Raw genomic sequence first — 21,617 nt, 5'->3', positions numbered from 1 at the left:
TATCTATTCAGAATGGACATGGCAACTCAAAGCTGGGCATCTATGTGCAAGTTGGACCGGCGGAAGAGGCAGAATTGAAATTTTCTCCCAGTCTCCGAAACGCCATGATTCAACATGTCCATCTTACATGATAAGGCTGAAGTAATTACATGCATTTTAATCTAGAAGTACCAAGTGATGATCCAAATTGCCTTCTTCCAAAGATCACCAGCATCATGGGGCTGGTGTTTAACAAAGTTTACTCACTCTACTTCACATCAAGAAAAAGCTCAGAGCTTTGGATAAAGCAAGGCCCACCTTAGATAGAAATATCACAAAATGAAAAGCCCCTGCATATATGTTGTAAAACCTGCCAGTATGTTGGATTTAATAGGAATCTGAGGGGTAACTTTTTCCATAGAGGGTGTTGGGGGTATGGAACAAGCTGCCAGAGGAGGTAGTTGAGGCAGGGACAATCCAAACATTTAAGATCCAGTTAAACAGGTGCATGGATAGGACAGGTTTGGAGGGATATGGACCAAACGCAGGCAGGTAGGACTAGTGTAACTGGGACATGTGGGCAAGTTGGGCTGTTTCCACGCTGTATCACTCTATGACTCTAAAGATTGTTGCCAACAAATGTCTCGCCATCTATTCTTGACATATAACAGCTTTACCATCTTAATGGCAATTTTCCTCCAAGTACATTGCTAAGTTTCATGGTGAGGATTGGTGAGGGGTGTGTGGCCAGGTTTGCCTAGAAAATATTCCAGCATTTTGTCTCCACAATGCTCTAGTTTACAAAATTGCAAAGGTTCAGGGGGCTCAGAGATAAGAAGTCTTTTTTCAACTTAAATGGGCCACACTTACTTCTAAATTACGCTCTACAATTCTCAGTTTCTGAATCTCCTAAAATTCTCTCCACTATTTCGACGGTACAAATCAGGACTGCGATGGAGCAAATCCCACTTGCTTAGATGCGTGCAACTCCATCAACTCTCAAAAATACACCTTCAAGTTCACATATACTAGTTTGACTGGCAACACGTTTATGCGCCTAACATCCATTGCTTCTTCCGATGGTACTCGACTCACCGTGCCCATCTCAAACGCAGTCCCAAAACTAGCAATATCTACTATCTTGAAGGAACAGATGCAGATGAATGGAAACGAGAACTCAACTATGTGCCGGAATCATTTTGTGCTTATTTTAGTTGATGTGAAAATGGTTTGGATTAGTTTGGGACATTCTGGTACGACCTGCTATGTTATCTACGTCAGCTTAACTGTGTTAATGCCAGGGGGGCTGAGTGAGTTTTAAAGTATCAATTTCAAGACTGACAGCATCAGACATCAGCTCAGAATGTGCTTTCATAAATGTTGGCTTCCAGCTTGCCTTGATGCCATGCTCAGGCAAGTACACATCTTGGGCTTGGAATGGCTTTTATTGGTGTCAGGTCTGACTTGGTGGCTGTGTCCAAGTGGAATATTCTCCAAGTTGCTCCAAGTCATGTCACATAAGGAAAAAAAACTATGGTTAGATTGGGTTTGAATGTTATGCCTATGCTTGCTTCAATTGCACACTTGGAACTCCCTTCATTTGGAAAGATAATCACCATTCTTTCATCACCATCAATTCTAAACCATGGAATTTTCTCCCCAACCCTGAGAGCAGCTTCACCAGAAATACAGTAGCAGTACTAGCTAAGGCTCACTATCATGTTTAAAGAGGAATTGATGATGGGGGATATACGATGCCTACAGTCCCTGAATGAATGTATCGAGAAATGAAATACATTAAATTACAATGTTCAAGAAAGGGAGTCAAGAGCAGAGAAGCACTCGGAACAATGAGAAATTAGTGAGAATATGCGTGCCCCTGACCCCCAAATTGGAGTCTAAGGAGAAGATAGCCTATGGTTTTGAGTCTTGGAACATGCTGTGCATGGGAATTATCTGAAAATAAATATTCAGCACATCATCAGTGATGTGTAAAAAAAAAAAGGTTTTCCTGTTATAGTCAGAGTTGTGCAGCAAGAAAACAGGCCTACTTTGCCCAATGTTCAAATTGGCCCATTTGAAATGGATTTGGCACTATCTATATATCTGTCCAAATGATTTTTTTTAAAGTCATAATTGCATCTGCTTCTATGGCTTCCTCTGGCAACACATTCCAAATACACTCCGAGTGAAATCATTGCCTCAGAGGTCCCTCTGAAATCTCTCTCCTCTCACCTCAAGCCTATGGCCTCTAGTTTTAGAATCCTCTATCCTGAGAAAAATACTATAAGCCTTCACTTTATTCATTCATGTCCCTCATGGTCTTGTACATCTCCAGAAGTATACCCTCAGCCTCCTGAAAAAAAACCTCTCCCTATAACTCGAGCCTGAAAGTCCTGTTAACATCCGTAGAATCTCTTCTGCACCCTTTCTAACTTGACATCCTTCCTGTAACTGAGCAACCAAATCTGCATGCAGTACTCCAAGTGTGGTCTCACCAATGTCTTCTACATTTGCATCATATTGTCCTGAATTTAATACTTTTCGCAATGAAGGCAGGCGTGCCAAACGCCTTCTTTAACACAGTGTTCACTTGACTCACCACTTATAAGGAACCGTATCCTTTTTACAGTTCTTGTACAGATCTCTTTGTTCTTTATATTTAAGAGGGAGTTAGATGTGGCCCTTGTGGCTAAAGGGATCAGGGGGTATGGAGAGAAGACAGGTACAGGATACTGAGTTGGATGAGTAATTTGAGTAATTGAGTAATGAGGAAGGTATTGAGTAATGAGGAAGGGTTAGTTAGCAGTCTTGTTGTGCGTGGTCCCTTGGGCAAGAGTGACCATAATATGGTTAAGTTCTTCATTAGGATGGAGAGTGACATTGTTAATTCAGAAACAAGGGTCCTGAACTTAAAGAAAGGTGACTTTGAGGGTATGAGACGTGAACTGGCCAATGATTCTTAAAGGGTTGACGGTGGATATGCAATGGAAGGCATTTAAAAACTGCATGGATGAACTAAAACAAGTGTTCATCCCAGTTTGGCAAAATAATAAATCAGGGAAGGTAGTGCATCCGTGGATAACAAGGGAAATCAGGGATAGTATCAAAACAAAAGAGGAAGCCTACAAATTAGCCAGAACAAGCAGCCTACCAGAGGACTGGGAGAAATTCAGAGTCCAGCAGAGGAGGACAAAAGGCTTAATTAGGAAAGGGAAAATAGATTATGAAAGAAAACTGGCAGGGAACATAAAAACTGACTGCAAATGTTTTTATAGATATGTCAAGAGGAAAAGATTAGTTAAAACAAATGTAGGTCCCTTGCAGTCAGAAGCAGGCTAATTGATCATGGGGAACAAGGACATGGCAGACCAATTGAATAATTACTTCGGTTCTGTCTTCACCAAGGAAGACATAAATAATCTGCCGGAAATAGCAAGGGACCGGGGGTTAAATGAGATGGAGGAACTAAGTGAAATCCAGATAAGCCGGGAAGTGGTGTTAGGTAAATTTAATGGATTAAATGGATTTAAGGCCGATAAATCCCCAGGGCCGGATAAGTTGCATCCCAGAGTACTTAAGGAAGTAGCCGCAGAAATAGTGGATGCATTAGTGATAATTTTTCAAAACGCTTTAGATTCTGGAGTAGTTCCTGAGGACTGGAGTGTAGCTAATGTAACCCCACTTTTTAAAAAGGGAGGGAGAGAGAAAACGGGGAATTACAGACCAGTTAGTCTAGCATCGGTGGTGGGGAAAATTCTGGAGTCAGTTATTAAAGATGGGATAGCAGCACATTTGGAAAGTGGTAAGTTCATTGGACAAAGTCAGCATGGATTTATGAAAGGTAAATCATGTCTGACGAATCTTATAGAATTTTTTGAGGATGTAACTAGCAGAGTGGATAAGGGAGAACCAGTGGATGTGTTATATCTGGACTTTCAAAAGGCTTTCGACAAGGTCACACATAAGAGATTAGCATAGAAACTTAAAGTACATGGTATTGGGGGTTCAGTATTGATGTGGATAGAGAACTGGCTGGCAGACAGGAAGCAAAGAGTAGGAGTAAACGGGTCCTTTTCAGAATGGCAGGCAGTGACTAGTGGGGTACCGCAAGACTCAGTGCTGGGACCCCAGCTATTTACTATATTAATGAATTGGATGAGGGAATTGAATGCAACATCTCCAAGTTTGCGGATGACACAAAGCTGGGGGGCTGCGTTAGCTGTGAGGAGGATGCTAGGAGGCTGCAAGGTGACTTGGATAGGTTGGGTGAGTGGGCAAAGGCATGGTAGATGCAGCATAATGTGGATAAATGTGAGGTTATCCACTTTGGTGGCAAAAACAGGAAAGTAGACTATTATCTGAATGGTGGCCGATTAGGAAAAGGGGAGATGCAATGAGACCTGGGTGTCATGGTACACCAGTCATTGAAAGTAGGCATGCAGGTGCAGCAGGCAGTGAAGAAAGCAAATGGTATGTTAGCATTCATAGCAAAAGGATTTGAGTATAAGAGCAGGGAGGTTCTACTGAAGTTGTACAGGGTCTTGGTGAGACCACACCTGGAGTATTGCGTACAGTTTTGGTCTCCTAATCTGAGGAAAGACATTCTTGCCATAGAGGGAGTACAGAGAAGGTTCACCAGACAGTTTAAGGATAAGAGGGAAGACTTTTAGGACCGAGATGAGGAAATCATTTTTTACACAGAGAGTGGTGAATCTGTGGAATTCTCTGCCACAATAGGTAGTTGAGGCCAGTTCATTGGCTATATTTAAGAGGGAGTTAGATGTGGCCCTTGTGGCTAAAGGGACCAGGGGTATGGAGAGAAGGCAGGGATGGGATACTGAGTTGGATGATCAGCCATGATCATATCAAATGGCGGTGCAGGCTCGAAGGGCCGAATGGCCTACTCCTGCACCTATTTTCTATGTTTCTATGATCAGCCATGATCATATTGAATGGCGGCGCAGGCTCGAAGGGTCGAATGGCCTACTCCTGCACCTATTTTCTATGTTTCTATGATCAGCCATGATCATATTGAATGGCGGCGCAGGCTCGAAGGGCCGAATGGCCTACTCCTACACCTATTTTCTATGTTTCAACACTCTTCAGGGTTCTACCTTTTCTGTGTTCAAGTCCTGACCTGGTCTGACATACCAAAGTGCAACACCTCACATTTGTTAAGGGTTAAATTCCATTCACCCGTCCTTGATCCATCTTCCCCACTGATCTTGTTCTAAACTTGGATATCCTTCCTCAATGTCCACCACACCACCATATTTGGGGTTATCTGCAAATGTATTAACAATATTAACTACATTGTCATCAAATCATAACAGACAGCAGGGGACCCAGTTCTGACCACTGGTCACATGCCTCCATTCAGAAAAATAACCCTCCACATCTACACTTTGACTCATTCCTCCCAATCAATTTTAAATTCAATAGACTAGTTTGCCTTGGATTCCAGGCAAGCCTACCAATCGGGATCGTCAAAGGCCTTGCTAAAGTCCATATAGACAATGTCCACCGCCTTACCCTCATCCAATCTTTTCCACAAAACAAAAATCATATTTGAGAGACATAATTTCCTGCGCACAAAGCCATTATGTTAAGTCTTAGTTCTTGAGAATCCAAGCCTGCACTTGCACTATCTGAAATAAGCTTGTATTTTAAAAATTGAGTAAATGCAACGGGTTAAAATGTTTCCTTCTATGCTGTACCTTTCTTAAGGCATAGGAGCAGAATTAGGCCAATCAGCCCATCGAGTGTATTCTGCCATTCTATCCTGGCTGATCTATTGTTCCTTATTTTTCGTCTATCTACCCAATTCCTCTGCCTTCTTCCTGTGAAGTAAGTTCATTGGCCAGTTCATTGGCTATATTTAAGAGGGAGTTAGATGTGGCCCTTGTGGCTAAGGGGATCAGGGGGTATGGAGAGAAGGCAGGTACGGGATACTGAGTTGGATGATCAGCCATGATCATATTGAATGGCGGTGCAGGCTCGAAGGGCCGAATGGCCTACTCCTGCACCTAATTTCTATGTTTCTATAATGCCCTTGCTATTCAAGAATTTAGCAATCTCCGCTTTAAAAATACCCAACATTTTGGTCTCCACTGTTGTCTGTGGCAATGAATTCCACTGATTCACCACCCTCTGGCTAAAGATATCCCCTCCCAGACGAGACCATTATTATATAATTATGGTGTGCAATACATGGCAAATTAAAGCCATATAAATAGTAATAAATTGAATGATGTCCTGATTTGGTTGATAATCTTTGAGCATCTGTAAATATTCTTACAATCCCCTTCCCCAATTCAACTAAATGGACTGCAGAATACATATCTGGTCTGTTTGGATTAGGCCTAATATTTGTTGTACTCGATTGGAAACTTGAATTGACCAGATTGCATCCTTCCTGATGAGTTAATTCCTCGTACCCTGGCCTTTTACTATATCCAGTACCATGAACAACCGAAATTCAGGAATGGTCAGCCATTTTTTATTCTCATCAAAAATGGGGGGTTATAAGTGATTATGATCAGTAACTTCTTTCATTTAAAAAAAAATTGTTGACAGTTTTTTTAGATAACATGCAGGCAGAGATTAGTTTAACGATATTACGTTCAGCACAGATTCTGTGGGATGAAGAGTCTACTCCCTTGCTGTACTGTCCTATGCTGTAAAGTACAAATTAGGTCTAAAACTAATTGAACAAACTGTTGGAATTAACTATTATTTGTTTTTATCATGACTGAAGTGACAACTAAAAAAAATCACTTTTGGAGGGAAAAATTTGGATCATTAATTCGTAACATGAAAAGAATCAACTTGCCCGAGAAAACCTTTGAGTTCAGATAAAGTTCTTCCGTTGCGGTATGTAAACTTACGTCAAGTGTTTCCATTTCATTCAGGTCCAGAATCTCTTGAACAGGATCATTTTTCTGTTGCTTGACAAAATCTGCAAGTGCGCTCACCGATCTTTGACCTCTGTACTCTCTCTTCATCATCATTCCATTCCTGAATAATTTCAATGTTGGGTACTTACTTATTCGATATCTTTGTGCTATATCCGCTGCAAAAGGTATCAGAAAAGTAAAATAAAATTAATTTAACAGACATAAAATGAAGCATCATGATTTCAGAAGGAGTCATACAGCTCTTGTCCCCACCAACATGTTGCCCCTTTCTGCCCATCTATGTCTAAGAAGCCCACTTCCTAGACATAAAACCAGTCCGCTCAAAAGGGAAATAAAGTCAGTAAACTGGCTCTAAGGTTGACTACATGCAGTCCACATGCTTAAATACCGAATTAAATTTAAATAATACACTTAAAACATGGCATAATAAACAAATTATTTTCCAATTTTTAATATTGCCAAGGTCTGTATATGGCCTTGTTCTGCAGTTCATCAAAAATTCGAAATATTTCTTACCAGTAACTAATGGTAGTTGTATTAAAATAATTAAATATACCCTCTGTAAACCGAGTAAATTAAAAAGTACAAATATAATGTGAAAATCCAGGTTAGCAGATAGAAGAGTCTCCAACTGCTGTTAAGTGTTTGGGGATTGCCTTACTGCAAGAAGTAGGAGTACCTTACTGCAAAGAGTAGGAGTAAACGGGTCCTTTTCACAATGGCAGGCAGTGTCTAGTGGGGTACCGCAAGGCTCAGTGCTGGGACCCCAGCTACTTACAATATATATTAATGATCTGGATGAGGGAATTGAAGGCAATATCTCCAAGTTTGCGGATGACACTAAGCTGGGGGGAAGTGTTAGCTGTGAGGAGGATGCTAGGAGACTGCAGGGTGACTTGATTAGGCTGGGTGAGTGGGCAAATGTTTGGCAGATGCAGTATAATGTGGATAAATGTGAGGTTATCCATTTTGGTGGCAAAAACGGGAAAGCAGACTATTATCTAAATGGTGGCCGATTGGGAAAGGGGGAGATGCAGCGAGACCTGGGTGTCATGGTACACCAGTCATTGAAGGAAGGCATGCAGGTGCAGCAGGCAGTAAAGAAAGCGAATGGTATGTTAGCTTTCATTGCAAAAGGATTTGAGTATAGGAGCAAGGAGGTTCTACTGCAGTTGTACAGGGTCTTGGTGAGACCACACCTGGAATATTGCGTACAGTTTTGGTCTCCAAATCTGAGGAAGGACATTATTGCCATAGAGGGAGTGCAGAGAAGGTTCACCAGACCGATTCCTGGGATGTCAGGACTGTCTTATGAAGAAAGACTGGATAGACTTGGTTTATACAGTCTAGAATTTAGGAGATTGAGAGGGGATCTTATAGAAACTTACAAAATTCTTAAGGGGTTGGACAAGCTAGATGCAGGAAGATTGTTCCCGATGTTGGGGAAGTCCAGGACAAGGGGTCACAGCTTAAGGATAAGGGGGAAATCCTTTAAAAACCGAGATGAGAAGAACTTTTTTCACACAGAGAGTGGTGAATCTCTGGAACTCTCTGCCACAGAGGGTAGTTGAGGCCAGTTCATTGGCTATATTTAAGAGGGAGTTAGATGTGGCCCTTCTTGCTAAGGGGATCAGGGGGTATGGAGAGAAGGCAGGTACGGGATACTGAGTTGGATGATCAGCCATGATCATACTGAATGGCGGTGCAGGCTCGAAGGACCGAATGGCCTACTCCTGCACCTAATTTCTATATTTCTAAAACATTTTATTCTCATTTAACTCTTAACAGACATCCTCCAAGTAGTACATGAGATTAATTTGTCCCAATTCTGAAAAGTCTCTTTACTTCAACTCTGAGAATTTCAGGAAACATTTCACATTAACTAAACTGGTTGAATACAGTTTAGTGAAGTCAATCTAGTTTGTTGATTTTGTGTACCATTTTGATAGTTACATGACATTGGAACAGAACTGCCATAATTTCTATTGGCTTACAATAGGCCCAAAATGAGAAGTCCAAAATTAAGCACGTGAACTAACAGAATGACATTGTCAGTGTCAGAAATATCCCCTCTTTGGTGTGACATGTAGCATGGCCTTGCCTTGTACACAATAATGAAATAATGATTGCAGTAAAGGATATACACAAAAAGCTGGAGAAACTCAGCGGGTCTGACAGCATTTCTGGAGAAAAGGAATAGGTGAAATTTCAGGTTGGGAACCTTTTTCACACCCGAAACGTGACCTATTCCTTTTCATCGGAGATGCTGTCTGTCCTGCTGAGTTACTCCAGTTTTTTGTGTGTATCTTCGGATTAAACCAGCATCTGCAATTCCTTCCTACACAAAATGATTGAAGCACCCTGACAAGTTACCATAACTAATTCAGATTATTTTGTTCATGGAAGAGCTGGATTCAAAAATTATGTACAATACAATTGGAGCTTCTAAAACACCGAACTTGCAGATGAGCACTAAATCTCAATTTCAGAAAATACATAAGGTAGGGACCTCCCTTTCACCAAAACGTTGCTTATGTCCAGGAACAAGACTCGATTTGTAATTAATTACTGGGAATTTAGGGTGGTTAGAAGTAATAATACAGTATAGCCATAGTTTCTGGATTATTTAATGTACAGAAATAATATTGCATCAAAACGTTATTTTCTTATACTACAACTGCTCCATTAATGTTGCATATTTAGTTACTCTAGACAACAGTATGACACAAGAAAGTTACTCTAGAATAGTATGGCACAAGAAAAGGTCCATCAGCCCACAATGTCTATACGGAACATGAGGCCAAAGCCAATTCTTATCTGCCTGCACATACTCCATATCCCTCCATTCCCTGCATTTCCATATGCCTACCCAAATGTCACTTAAATGACACTATTGTATCTACCTCACCATAATCCATGGCAGCGCATTCCACACACTCACCGCCATCTAAAAAAGAAAAACTTGCCCCGCATATCTCCTTTAAACTTTGCTCTTCTCACCTCACAGCAATGCCCTCTAGTATTTGATTTTTCATCCACAGGAAAAACAATTCTGGTTACCTATCCTATCTATGTCTCTCATACAGTTATATATCAGGTCGCCCCATAACCTTTGGTTGGAACAATCCAAGTCTGTGTAACTGCCCACTAGAGCCCACACCCCCTCATCCAGACATCATTCCTCTACACCATTTCCAAAGCCTCTACATCCTTCCTGTAATGTGGTGACCAGTACTGCACGCAATACACCAAATTCAGCCTAACAAAAGTACTACATGATACTATAAATCTGCATCATAACATCCTGATGTATACTCTTAATGCCCTAACCTATGAAAGCAAGCATACTATATACCTTCTTTACCACTCTATCGCATTGTGTTGCTCCTTACAGGATTATGGACTTGGACCCCAAGATCCCTCTGTATATCAATGCTATTAAGAGTCATGCCATCAATTATATATTTTCCCCTTATAATTCACCTCAAAGTGCAGCACATCTTTCGCTGATCTACATCTCACTGTATACTTTGACAGTTGTCTTCACTGTCCGCAACCCCAGCAATTTTGATGTTCTGCAAACTCGTCTAAATTTACATCCAAGTGACCAATATATATATATATATATCACAAACATCAGAGGTCCCAGCATAGATCCCCGCAGGACCACTTGTCACAAATCTCCAGCCTGGATATTATCTGTAATGCAATTACCAAAATTGTACAGTCATATAGCTGTACCATTTAGAGTGCCGTGAAAAAAAAAATTGACATTGTGCAATGTTTGTCAAATAAATTCATAATTTACGGGTTTACCCATTATAGTTTATTGCAAATATCCCATTCACCACTTTACCCACCTTCTTTATCTACCTGCCCTGTTAATTTCAGTCATGCACACCTCGATAGCCCATTCATTTCTTCCTCTCAGCTAGACCTTGTTAACTCTCTTAACTTGTTTCCGGACTCGGAAGAGGACTGAGTGCCCTCTATCACTGCTCTGTCTTATTGCAGCTGCTATCCCCTCAACCCCCCCCCCCCCCCCCCCCCTTTTTTTTTTTTTTTTTTTTTTTCATTTTCATTTATCTTATCGTGTCTGTGTGGATGTGTACGTATGTGAGTGTTGTTTGTCCCCGGGTGGCGAGGGTGAGTAAGGGTAAGGGTAAGGGTTTTGAGGGTCGTTTACATACTGTTGTACAATTATGTCCTGACTATCACTGTCTGTTATCATTGTATGTATGCAAATTGCTGTCAAATTCAAAATTCAAATAAAAAGATTTAAATTAATTTCAGTCGTGCACACCTCGATAGCCCATTCATTTCTTCCTCTCAGCTAGACCTTTTTTTACTTACTAACAAAGACTTTGTCAATTTTGGTATCAGCAACAAACTATTTTATTGTGGCCCTTATATACAAGAGTGAATAAACATACAGAGAATAAGCACGCTCGTGGTATCCAATCACCAAAATTCTCATTGAAAATTCAATAACAGTGACAATAAGGACATAAAGGTAATCGGCTTGTGACATTTGGCAACCTTTAAAATAGAATGGTGGTTAAAAAAATATATTATTGTTTGATACCACATAGTAAACAGAGACTATTGTTTAGGAAGGAACTTCAGATGCTGGTTTAAACCGACGATAGACACAAAATGCTGGAGAAATCTCCGGAGAGAAGGAATGAGTAATGTTTTGGGTTGAGACCCTTCTTCATACAATTGTTTAGATATTTTCACATTTTATATTCAACCTCGTCAATTTATATTGTTTGGTTACTCACCATGTTGGTCACAATCAACCCGAGCAAAGACCACGTGCTTTTGATCTGGAAATTCCTCTTTTACAACTGAAGAGGCCTCTTCAAAGATCGGATGTAGCATTTGACTGAATCTACACCTAATGATACAAAAGTATATTCCACAGTCAAAAGCAACACATTTTTCTTATTACTCATTATTTCTATCTTACTTTTTGTAGATTAACCATATTAATCCATGCCTATATAATCTCCACAACACATATTATGCATGCTACACATTCCACCTAGCAATCTAGTCCGGGTTTTGGGCATCATGAGTGCTGTACACTTGACAGCCGGTCGTTTTGTTACTGCGGTTTTAGAACGTAAACTGATCCGATATGCACAGCTGTGTATGATGCTCTCTCCTTGAAATCTTAATAAAATACTTTTACGAGGTCCACTATAACTTTGTAATGGATCTCTTACAAACACCTTTAAGGTAGGCAGCATCTCTGGAGAACCTGGATAGGGGATGTTTCGGGCTGGGACCCTTCTTTAGACTGATTGCGGTGGTGGGGGCGGGGAGCGAAAGCTAGAAGTGGGGGGCAGGATAAATCTTGGCAATTGATGGGTGGATACAGAGAAGAAAGGTTTCTGGTATGTAAAAGGCTGGACAAAAGCCAGATATGAAAAGACAAGAGGTGTGAGATACAGATAGAAGAGTTGTGAATTATGATGCTAGGGGAAAGAATGTAGGTGGAAGGGGAGAGGAGAAGTAAGTGCAAATTCAGGTGGCAAATTCAGGTGGGGGGGCACATGGAAGGTTGAGAAGTTTTCTATGAATACACAAGAGGAAACAATGTATTACAGGCTCCAACCTCTGGATTGACATGAAATGAACTAGAAATATCTGTTAATGCATTTCACTTTATTGCAAGTATATTTTATATTGCATGGCACTGAAATAAATTGTTCTATACAATCTAATTTTTAAGCACCACATCTACATTTTCTCAGGATTACGTTTAGCTGAATCGAGGGAGCATATTTAGAAAAATAAAGCATTGAAGAAGCATTGAAGCAGGCAGAAAACAACATTGTTGGAAATGAAAGAGGCCTTACTTGTAGAGAACAGATTATCGCAAGGACAGAAAGTAGCAGCACAAATAGGCCGCTTGTACCCTTAAACCAGCCCTACTAATCAATATGATCATGGCTGATAGAATCAGATCTCAGTTACTCTTTTGTGGCAGTTTCCCATAACCCTCAAATCCCTGCACTTTTCAAATATTTATCTATCCCTACCTTAAATATATCTAATGTCTTGGCCTCCACTACTTTTTTTATTTACAGACCTTTTTTTAGTGGCGCAGCAGTAGTGTTGCTGCCTACAGCGCCAGAGAGCAAGGTACGATGCTGACTATGAGTGTTGCCTGTACGGAGTATGTACTTTCACCCTGTGACCTGCACGGGTTGTTCTTCGGGTGCTCCGGTTTCCTCCCACATTCCAAAGGCGGACAAGTTTTGTAGGTTAATTGAAATAAACTAAATGGCCAGCCCCTCATTCAGGACTCTTCCAGAGTGAGAACTATTTGAGATCAAACCCTCCCCGAGGATCTTGTTTGTTTGAATAAGGTTATCCCTCATTCTTCTAACTCCAAGGATTATAGACACAAACCTCTTTACTGGAAAACCTTCTTGTGGCCTCATCCACACCTTTTACCACTCTAACAAAACCTCTTTATTCTTAAACTCCAACCCTTTTGCAACAAAGGCCAAAATGTAATTTGCCTCCTTGATGTATCTTTCTGTAATTCATGAACTCACTTGCGCACCTATGTGGTCACTATTTTCCTTCTTCCAAAAATAAAAATAAAAGTTAAAGAGTCACTTTAACATAATCAGAAAAAGGGGAAAGGGGAAAATGACAAAATTCTGATATCAAAAGTGAAATAATTTCCTTCAAGCATTCTTATTTTGCTGTCAATTGATTAAGATTCTCATTTAGTACTCAACTACACTCCTTATATATTTAACGTAAAACACCATTATTTTTTCTGTTATATTAATACACCCATTTTCATGACATTTTCATTTTGGAAAAATTATTATATCTGCTGCTCCCTCCTAAAATGTTAATTAACCTATTATTCATTTGAAAAAAAAATATTTGACTAGGTACTGACCCATGAAGTTAGGATGAATGCTTCAATTCTGCACTCAAACCACTATCACCACACACCCTTCCCCACTTGTTTTACAACTAGATGATGTACAATAAATATCTAGTCTTATAAATTATGTGTGATTAACCTCAAAATCAACAAAGAGGGTTAAGCAACTGGATACTTTATACATCTAACTTCAGACAGTTCCAGCAAAATCATTAACACTGTTTCAATCTTGGAAATTTCCCCAAAATAATCTGATTTTAAAAATGGACACTGATAAGGACAACGCTCCGTATGGGAATGTTTTTTTTTTTTTAAATTGATACAAATAAAAATCTGCCAAATAGAATTGAAAGGTGCCCCAATTTTGTCAACTTACCAGAAATCACTATTTTCACTAACTGGATTGTAAAATTGTCAAGAGCAGCACATGCATGCGTGGAGACCTCGAAGGGAAAAAAAGGTCAAGACTGGAGATGAAGCTGTGACTCAATCTTATATTTAATTTTCAAGAATTTAGAATCTTTTTGCTTGAAAAAAATATTTGGTATCGTTCAGTTAGTATTAATTACTTGCAATTAGACAATGGGTAGGATATGCATACACATGTCATGGTGACTTTGACAATTCTTTCCTCTACCTCTTAGAAAGCAAAAGAACAGACAGGGCACGAGAAAACCATTATTTCGTAGTTTCATTTTGTTATTATATGGGGTTTATAATTTCCAGTTTACCATCTAATATGCAGATGCACAGTGCCATTAGATCGTAAAAGGTTGCACGAGAAAGCACACTCCTGCGGACTATAAAGAGTTTGAAACGAGTATACTAAAAGCGAATATTATATTATTTAAAACATGCTTTCAAATGCCGCACTTACCAATCTGCATAAAAATTGACTAGTGCAACATCTGCATTTCCTGAGGTGCGGTAACCAGAGAGTGGAAAAGAAAAGGAATTTAAAAAAAAATACAAGTTAAAATTTCTACGCAATCAAACAAATCAGATTTTAAAATTTTAAATACATTGGTCAATACATTGTGTTAACATACACAGATATTATTTGCACAAACCATGTTAAATATAGTGGTGTTAACAGTGCAGAACGTGAAAACAAAATTCAGTTTAGTTGCAGCTTCTTATACGTAAGATGGTTATTTTACATTTATCTACGGGTGGATGCACAGCTCTTGCCCAGATTAGGGGAATCGAGAACCAGAGGACATAGGTTTAAGGTGAGGGGGAAAGATTTTACAGAATCCGATAGGTAACTTTTTCGCGCATTGGGTGGTGGCTGTGTATGGAATGAGCTGCCGGAAAAGGTACAGTATTTGAGGCAGAGACTATCGCAACATTTAAGCAGCAATTAGACAGGTACATGGGTAGGCGGTGGAAGAGTTTCGATCCGAAACGTCACCATTCCTTCTCTCCAGAGATGCTGCCTGAGTTACTCCAGCATATTGTGTCTACCTTCGGTACATAGATAGGACAGGTATAGAGGGATATGGGCATAGCACAGGCAAGTGGGAATAGTGTAGATGAGGCAAGTCGGTCGGTATGGGCAAGTTGGGCCGAAGGGCCTATTTCCACACTGTATGACTACATGTTTCACCACTTGGTACCATAAGATATCAACATGTCCATTAAATAATAAAAATCAAAGGCTGCATGAAAATTCAGATGTTACACACTCTATAGATAGGAATGTTATTTTTGAATTCTATCTTATGTTTAATACCTTCACTATCATACAATATTTAAGTCAGATTACAAAATGAAATGTTCATAATGGTAAAAGTGCTTCAAATCATTATCAACAAGTTCAAAGTGGAAAAAACTGGGGTATTGATTACATATGAAAATCATAAGATTTGAAAACTATCATTCTGTTATATCATTACTAACTTTATCTAACAGAGATGGGTAGATGATGAAAAATAAACACTACTTGAAACCTAAAAAAACATTAAACAATGCAATGGAGAGGCCTGATAAAGTGGTTAAGAGGCTATGTCAGAATGCAATTTCTCCTAGAATTTCACTGCGAAGAAAAGGCTATTCAGTCCACTTTGCCATCATGAATCTATGAAACAGATTTTAATTCTCTGGAGATTTTCCCATATACTTTCAAATATATAACCTTGGGCAGGATAGATTGCATGGATCCAAATCAATTTTAATTCCAATCCCCACAATTACCCGTAAGAAAACCCTACATGAAATTATGTGAAAGTACTTACCTAAGATTTGATCAATATTTTCACTATCAAGACTTATTATTTCACTGTGTGCTGAAGTACCAAACCACACGGCCTGAAATAAATAGAAATGAAAGTTTCTTTAAAATAACGTTTTTGTTTTATTTATTCGATAGCAGCCAAAGACAGATCATTCACAGCAGTTAACAATCGGCAAAGAACAGAAAGTATAAATGGTGCTTAACTCTAATTTTGAACACAAAGAGAATCACATCCGTCAATTTGTTTCTGTTTGTGATTCTAGTACATCATATTTCAAAAGATAGCAAGACTTTCCCTTCAATAACTTCTTAGCTAAGAAAACTCTTGCTTATTATCCAAAATATTTCAAATGGAAACATAATGTCTGATTGTTCACTGCTTTTTTCCTCGTTTCTCCCCATGCCTACTCTTTGTTCTGGTTGTTTTGGAAATGTATTTAAAAAAAATTCATTTTAATTTGTTTAGGGATATTCCTAATGTTTTTCAAAAAAAAGGGAACAAAAACTGAGCTTGGTCCTTACTTGCACCAAGCACATATCCCTCTAAAACTTTCCTATCAAGATACCTGTCCAAGTGCCATTTAAATGTTGTAATCATACCTGCCTCTATTGCCTTTACCACTTGTTCCATGTATGCACCACCCTCTGAATAAATGTTGCTCCTCAAGTCTCTCTCTTTTTTTTCACTTTAAACCTATGCCTTCTAGTTCTAGACTCCCCAACGCGCAACTATTTATGTACCTCATGATTTTATTCACCACTATTGGATCATCTCTCATCCTCCAACACTCAAGGACAAGGAAACCCAGCTTCTCCTTATAATTCTAGCCAGCAATATCCTTGTAAATGTTTTTTGCATCCTTTCCAGTTCAATGAAATCCTTCAAATAACAGTACAACCAAAATTGTACACAGTACTCCAAATGTGGTCTAACCCATATCTGACGACAGCATACATCCTACGATCATCACTTAGTTAACATGACATCTGATGGTCAGCATGACGCCCCAACTCCTGGACTCAGTGCCCTGACTGATGAAGGCAAGGATGCCAAACACCTTCTTTTCCACCCTATCCACTTGGGCTGCCACTTTCATGGAACCATATACCATGTTAAAAAAAAAAACTCACTCAAATTGGCGGGACACAATTTCCCATACACAAAATTATGCTGACCATCGCCAATCAGTTACTGCCTTTCTAAATGCAGGCAGGTCCTGTCTCTCAGCATCTCTTCCAACGCTTTACCCACCAGGCACATCGTTAGCTACCATCTAGTCTTCTGGCACCTTAACCATGGCCAATTAATGATTCAAATATCCTTGCCAGTGGCCCTATACTTTCTTCCCTAACTTCTTGGATTTAGCCCAGGTCCTTTGATTTATTGCCCTCGATGCTTTTTAAGATTTCCAGCACCTCCTCTTTTGTAATATGCACACTCTTCAATAGATAGAAAAAAGACACAAAGTTTTTCAGCAGGTCAGACAGTTTTTCTGTAGAACACGCATAGGTGACTTTTCTGGTCAAGATCCGTCTTTAGACAAGAGATCACCATTAACGAGTCCCCAAGCATCCATGTCTTTTATCACAGTAAAAACAGATAAGAAATATTCAATTAACACTTTACCCATCTCCTGTGCCTCCACACATAGGGAGGGGTATGATCGATATTTTGAAGACAACCTTTCATGGGTTGTAAAATCAGTAAAAATCAGTATTTCTTATTAATCATGCCTTAGCCTCTACAATTGCCACAAATAAACATATGACGGAGTTTTTCCCGTGTCAGAAACCTGCCATTACATCAGAATTGTACTCTAAATTAATTCATCGATGGCAATGCAGGTAAGGAGCAACCGTTAAGGGTCTGTCCCAATTGGGCGTTATTTGCGCGTAATTTACGCGACATCATTTACGCGTCACGATGCGTGATGCTCGCATAGTGCGCATTACGCACGCATGGTGCGTGGTGACGTAGACAGTGACGAGCGGTTGCGTGCGGCGCCCCAGGATTTTGGGATGTACAAAATCTTTGCACGTCATCTGTGTGACGGGCAAATGACACCCAAGTGGGACAGGTCCTTTAAGGTACAAATAAAGCAGGCCCAGAAATATATATATTTATATAGCCAGTGGATCAGGGCAATGAAAAAATCTTACTCCAGATGATATTTTGGGTTGCTGGACAAAGCAACACAAATTTCACTAATAATTAATTTATATTTATGTAATGAACAGCACTTGTTACCAGGGCTGAATGAAACATCAAGCCAAGAAACTAAAGAAAACTGGGTTGTATTATGGGTAAAGATACGAGGTATCTTGTAAAAAGTGTGATTCAGTGGAAGTTAAATCGATCGTAGTTCAACTTGTGCTTGCTTACTTCCACAAAAGCCGTCTTGGGCCTTCAATCTCAGACTTTGCATTAGAAGCAATACTCAACTTTCCTTTAGCCCTTGACCACTTTTCATTTGGTTAGCCAGAGACAAGCACAGTTGTAGTTGAGCTGTAGAACATGCTTTCCAGATCAACATTTTATGGATGCTATACAACGGTTCAAACAAGTACGCTTCCCAAGATTTGTCATATATATCCATGTGGTGTTTTGTGAGCTTGAGACCATTTAAAAGTAAAACCAGTTCTTACCTTAATTTTAAAACAAAGGTAATTTTATAATTTCTGTCCACCACAGACTGCTGGAGCTCCTGGTTGCTGGCCATTTTAACTCTCCTTCGCATTCCTATACCAAACGTTGTCCTCTGCCTCCTCCACTGCCAGAGTGTGACCATGTGCAAACTGGAAGAACAGCACCTCCTGCTCCTCTAGGGTAGCCTACAACCCAGCTGCATAAACTCTTCAATTTCAAGTAAACTGCACAACCGCCTTCTCATCCCATTCCCCAAAATGCAAATCTTTCTCCCATCACCCATATCACATTGTTTAAGAAAGAACTGCAGATGCTGGAAAAATCGAAGGTAAACAAAAATGGAGAAACTGGAGAAACTCAGCGGGTGAGGTAGCATCTATGGAGTGAAGGAATAGGCGACGTTTCAAGTCGAGACCCTTCTTCAGACTTCCTCCAATTTACGGTGGGACTCACTCTGGCCATGGAGGAGGCCCAGGACAGAAAGGTCGGATTCGGAATGGGAGGGGGAGCTGAAGTGCTGAGCCACCAGGAGATCAGGTTGGTTAATGCAAACTGTGTGGAGGTATTGGGCGAATCGATTGCCAAGCCTGCTCTCACCAGGGTCTCTTCTATATCCCGTAGATCCGCTCTCACTCTCTATCCCCCCCACTCGTAACAAGGACAGATTCCCACTTGCCTCGCCTTCCACCCTCCCAGCTGTCACACACGACAGATAATCGTCCGACATTTTCGCCACCTCTAACAGGATCCCACCACTGGCCGCATCTTCCCATCTCCTCCCCTTTCGGTTTTCCGCAGAGACCGCTCCCTCCGTAACTGCCTGGTCAATTCGTCCCTTTCAACCCAAACCACCCCCTCCCCGGTACTTTCCCCTGCAACCGCAGGAAATGCTACACTTGTCGCTTTACCTCCCCCCTCGACTCCATCCAAGGATCCAAGCAGTCTTTCCAGGTGAGGCAGAGGTTCACCTGCACCTCCTCCAACTTCATCTATTGCATCCGCTGCTCTAGGTGCCAACTGCTCTACATCGGTGAGACCAAGCACAGGCTTGGTGATCGCTTCGCCCAACACCTCCGCACTGTTTGCATTAACCAACCTGATCTCCCGGTGGCTCAGCACTTCAACACCCCCTCCCATTCCGAATCCGACTTTTCTGTCCTGGGCCTCCTCCATGGCCAGAGTGATTCCCACCGCAAAATGGAGGAGCAGCACCTCATATTTTGCTTAGGGAGTTTACACCCCAGCGGTATGAAAATTGACTTCTCCAATTTCAGAGAGTCCTTGCTTTCTCCCTCCTTCCCCTCTCCAGCTCTCCCACAGCCCACTGTCTCCACCTCTTCCTTTCTTCTTCCTGCGCCCCACCCCCACATCAGTCTGAAGGGGCTCGATCCGAAACGTCACCTATTCCTTCGCTCCATAGATGCTGCCTCACCCGCTGAGTTTCTCCAGCATTTTTGTCTACCCTTATCACATTGTTCCTTTCTCCCCACTCCTTCCGATGCCACCCCTCCCTTCTCTGTCATGCATTTCCCTTATATACCCCTCTCTCTGCCCTCTGTCCCTTACATTTAACTCCAGCTTTTATCACTATTCCCACCCATCTGCCAATCAGCACCTCCCCTCCACTACACCAGTCAGAAGAAAGGTCCCAACCAGAAACATCGTCTGCCCATTTTCCTCCACAGTTGCTGCCTGGCCAACTGACTTCCTCCAGACTTTATTTTTTGCTCAATTTTATCACCATCTGCTTTACATTAGCATCTTATGACTAACTTGGTAGGTGGAAAACAAGGATTAATTTTCCTTTTTAAAATAGTTTCCCTCTTGTGATCCACATGAACTGACCAGGACTCAACATGCATTCCTTCCTACCAATAATACATTCACCATTAGGACCCTAATTAGCAAGTACTGATATAATCAGATATAATGACCATGACATAATAAGAACATTTAATACGTCGTTATCCCAAGGGTTCTGGTTGTAGGTGGGAGGAAATTTGCAGCTGTAGTTAGCTCAGCTGCCACACCAAAAACAGCAGAGAAAAGTGCTTCACTGCTTGATATAAAAACAAAATCCTATTAACATTTCTGCCACTGGTTAAGAGAACTGCATTTATTTAACTCACTACAAAACAAATCCAAACCCTGCTTTCGAGTAAGCTTTTGGCTTTTAAAATCTATTTTCATTGAAACAAGGTGCAATAGAATTAAAAAAATATTCCAACATATGTGACATCCTTTCAATTACTAAAGCATTCAATGAACCGTGCCTTTAGTTTTATAATAACAGATTAATTTGTGATTTAAAAAAAAAAATCAAGATTTTTTGTCTCCCATATCAGTGGTGACTTGAGATTTTAAGACTACAATACCATCAAAAGATATAGAGCCAAGGCAGTCAAATGGAATTGAAGTATAAATCATCTTACTCTAGGTGAATGGTGGAGTAGGCTTGAGGGGTGAAATGCCCAAATCATGTAATACATTTAGGAACATAGAAAAATAGTTGCAGTAGGCCATTCGGCCCTTCGAGCCAGCATCGCCATTCAGTATAATCATGGCTGATCATCTAAAATCAGTACCCCATTCCTGCTTTTTCCCCATATCCCTTGATTCCTTTAGCCCTAAGAGCTAAATCTCTCTCTTGAAAACATCCAGTGAATTGGCCTCCACTGCCTTCTGTTGCAGTGAATTCCACAGATTCACAACTCTCTGGGTGAAGAAGTTTTTCCTCATCTCAGTTCCTAAATGGCCTGCCCCTTATTCTTAAAATGTGACCCCTGGTTCTGAAGTCTCCCAACATCAGGAACATTTCCATCAATCTCCCAGGCAGAATATTCCAGATATTTGCCACAGTCTGGGAACATTTTTCCTGCATCCAACCTGTCAAGTCATTTAAGAATTTTATATGTT

The 21,617-nt window shown here is 40.5% G+C and overlaps 1 protein-coding gene across 3 annotated transcripts in view; it reads right to left on the bottom strand.

Annotated features, from left to right (window-relative positions):
- erp44 (endoplasmic reticulum protein 44) overlaps positions 1-21,617 on the bottom strand; it is a 317,180-nt gene that overhangs the window by 24,346 nt on the left and 271,217 nt on the right. For all 3 annotated transcript variants that reach the window (XM_055663198.1, XM_055663208.1, XM_055663216.1), the window contains 4 exons: positions 16,056-16,128; positions 14,696-14,735; positions 11,684-11,799; positions 6,870-7,054 (listed from right to left, as the gene is read on the bottom strand). In XM_055663198.1, coding sequence (XP_055519173.1) covers positions 6,870-7,054; positions 11,684-11,799; positions 14,696-14,735; positions 16,056-16,128 — 414 coding nt within the window. The remainder of the gene's footprint in view (positions 1-6,869; positions 7,055-11,683; positions 11,800-14,695; positions 14,736-16,055; positions 16,129-21,617) is intronic.

This window comes from Leucoraja erinacea, chromosome 2 (assembly GCF_028641065.1).
Source record: "Leucoraja erinacea ecotype New England chromosome 2, Leri_hhj_1, whole genome shotgun sequence".
Lineage (NCBI taxonomy): Eukaryota > Metazoa > Chordata > Chondrichthyes > Rajiformes > Rajidae > Leucoraja > Leucoraja erinaceus.
Note: the sequence above shows the minus strand (reverse complement) of the source record. Positions and strands in the feature narration are given on the sequence as shown.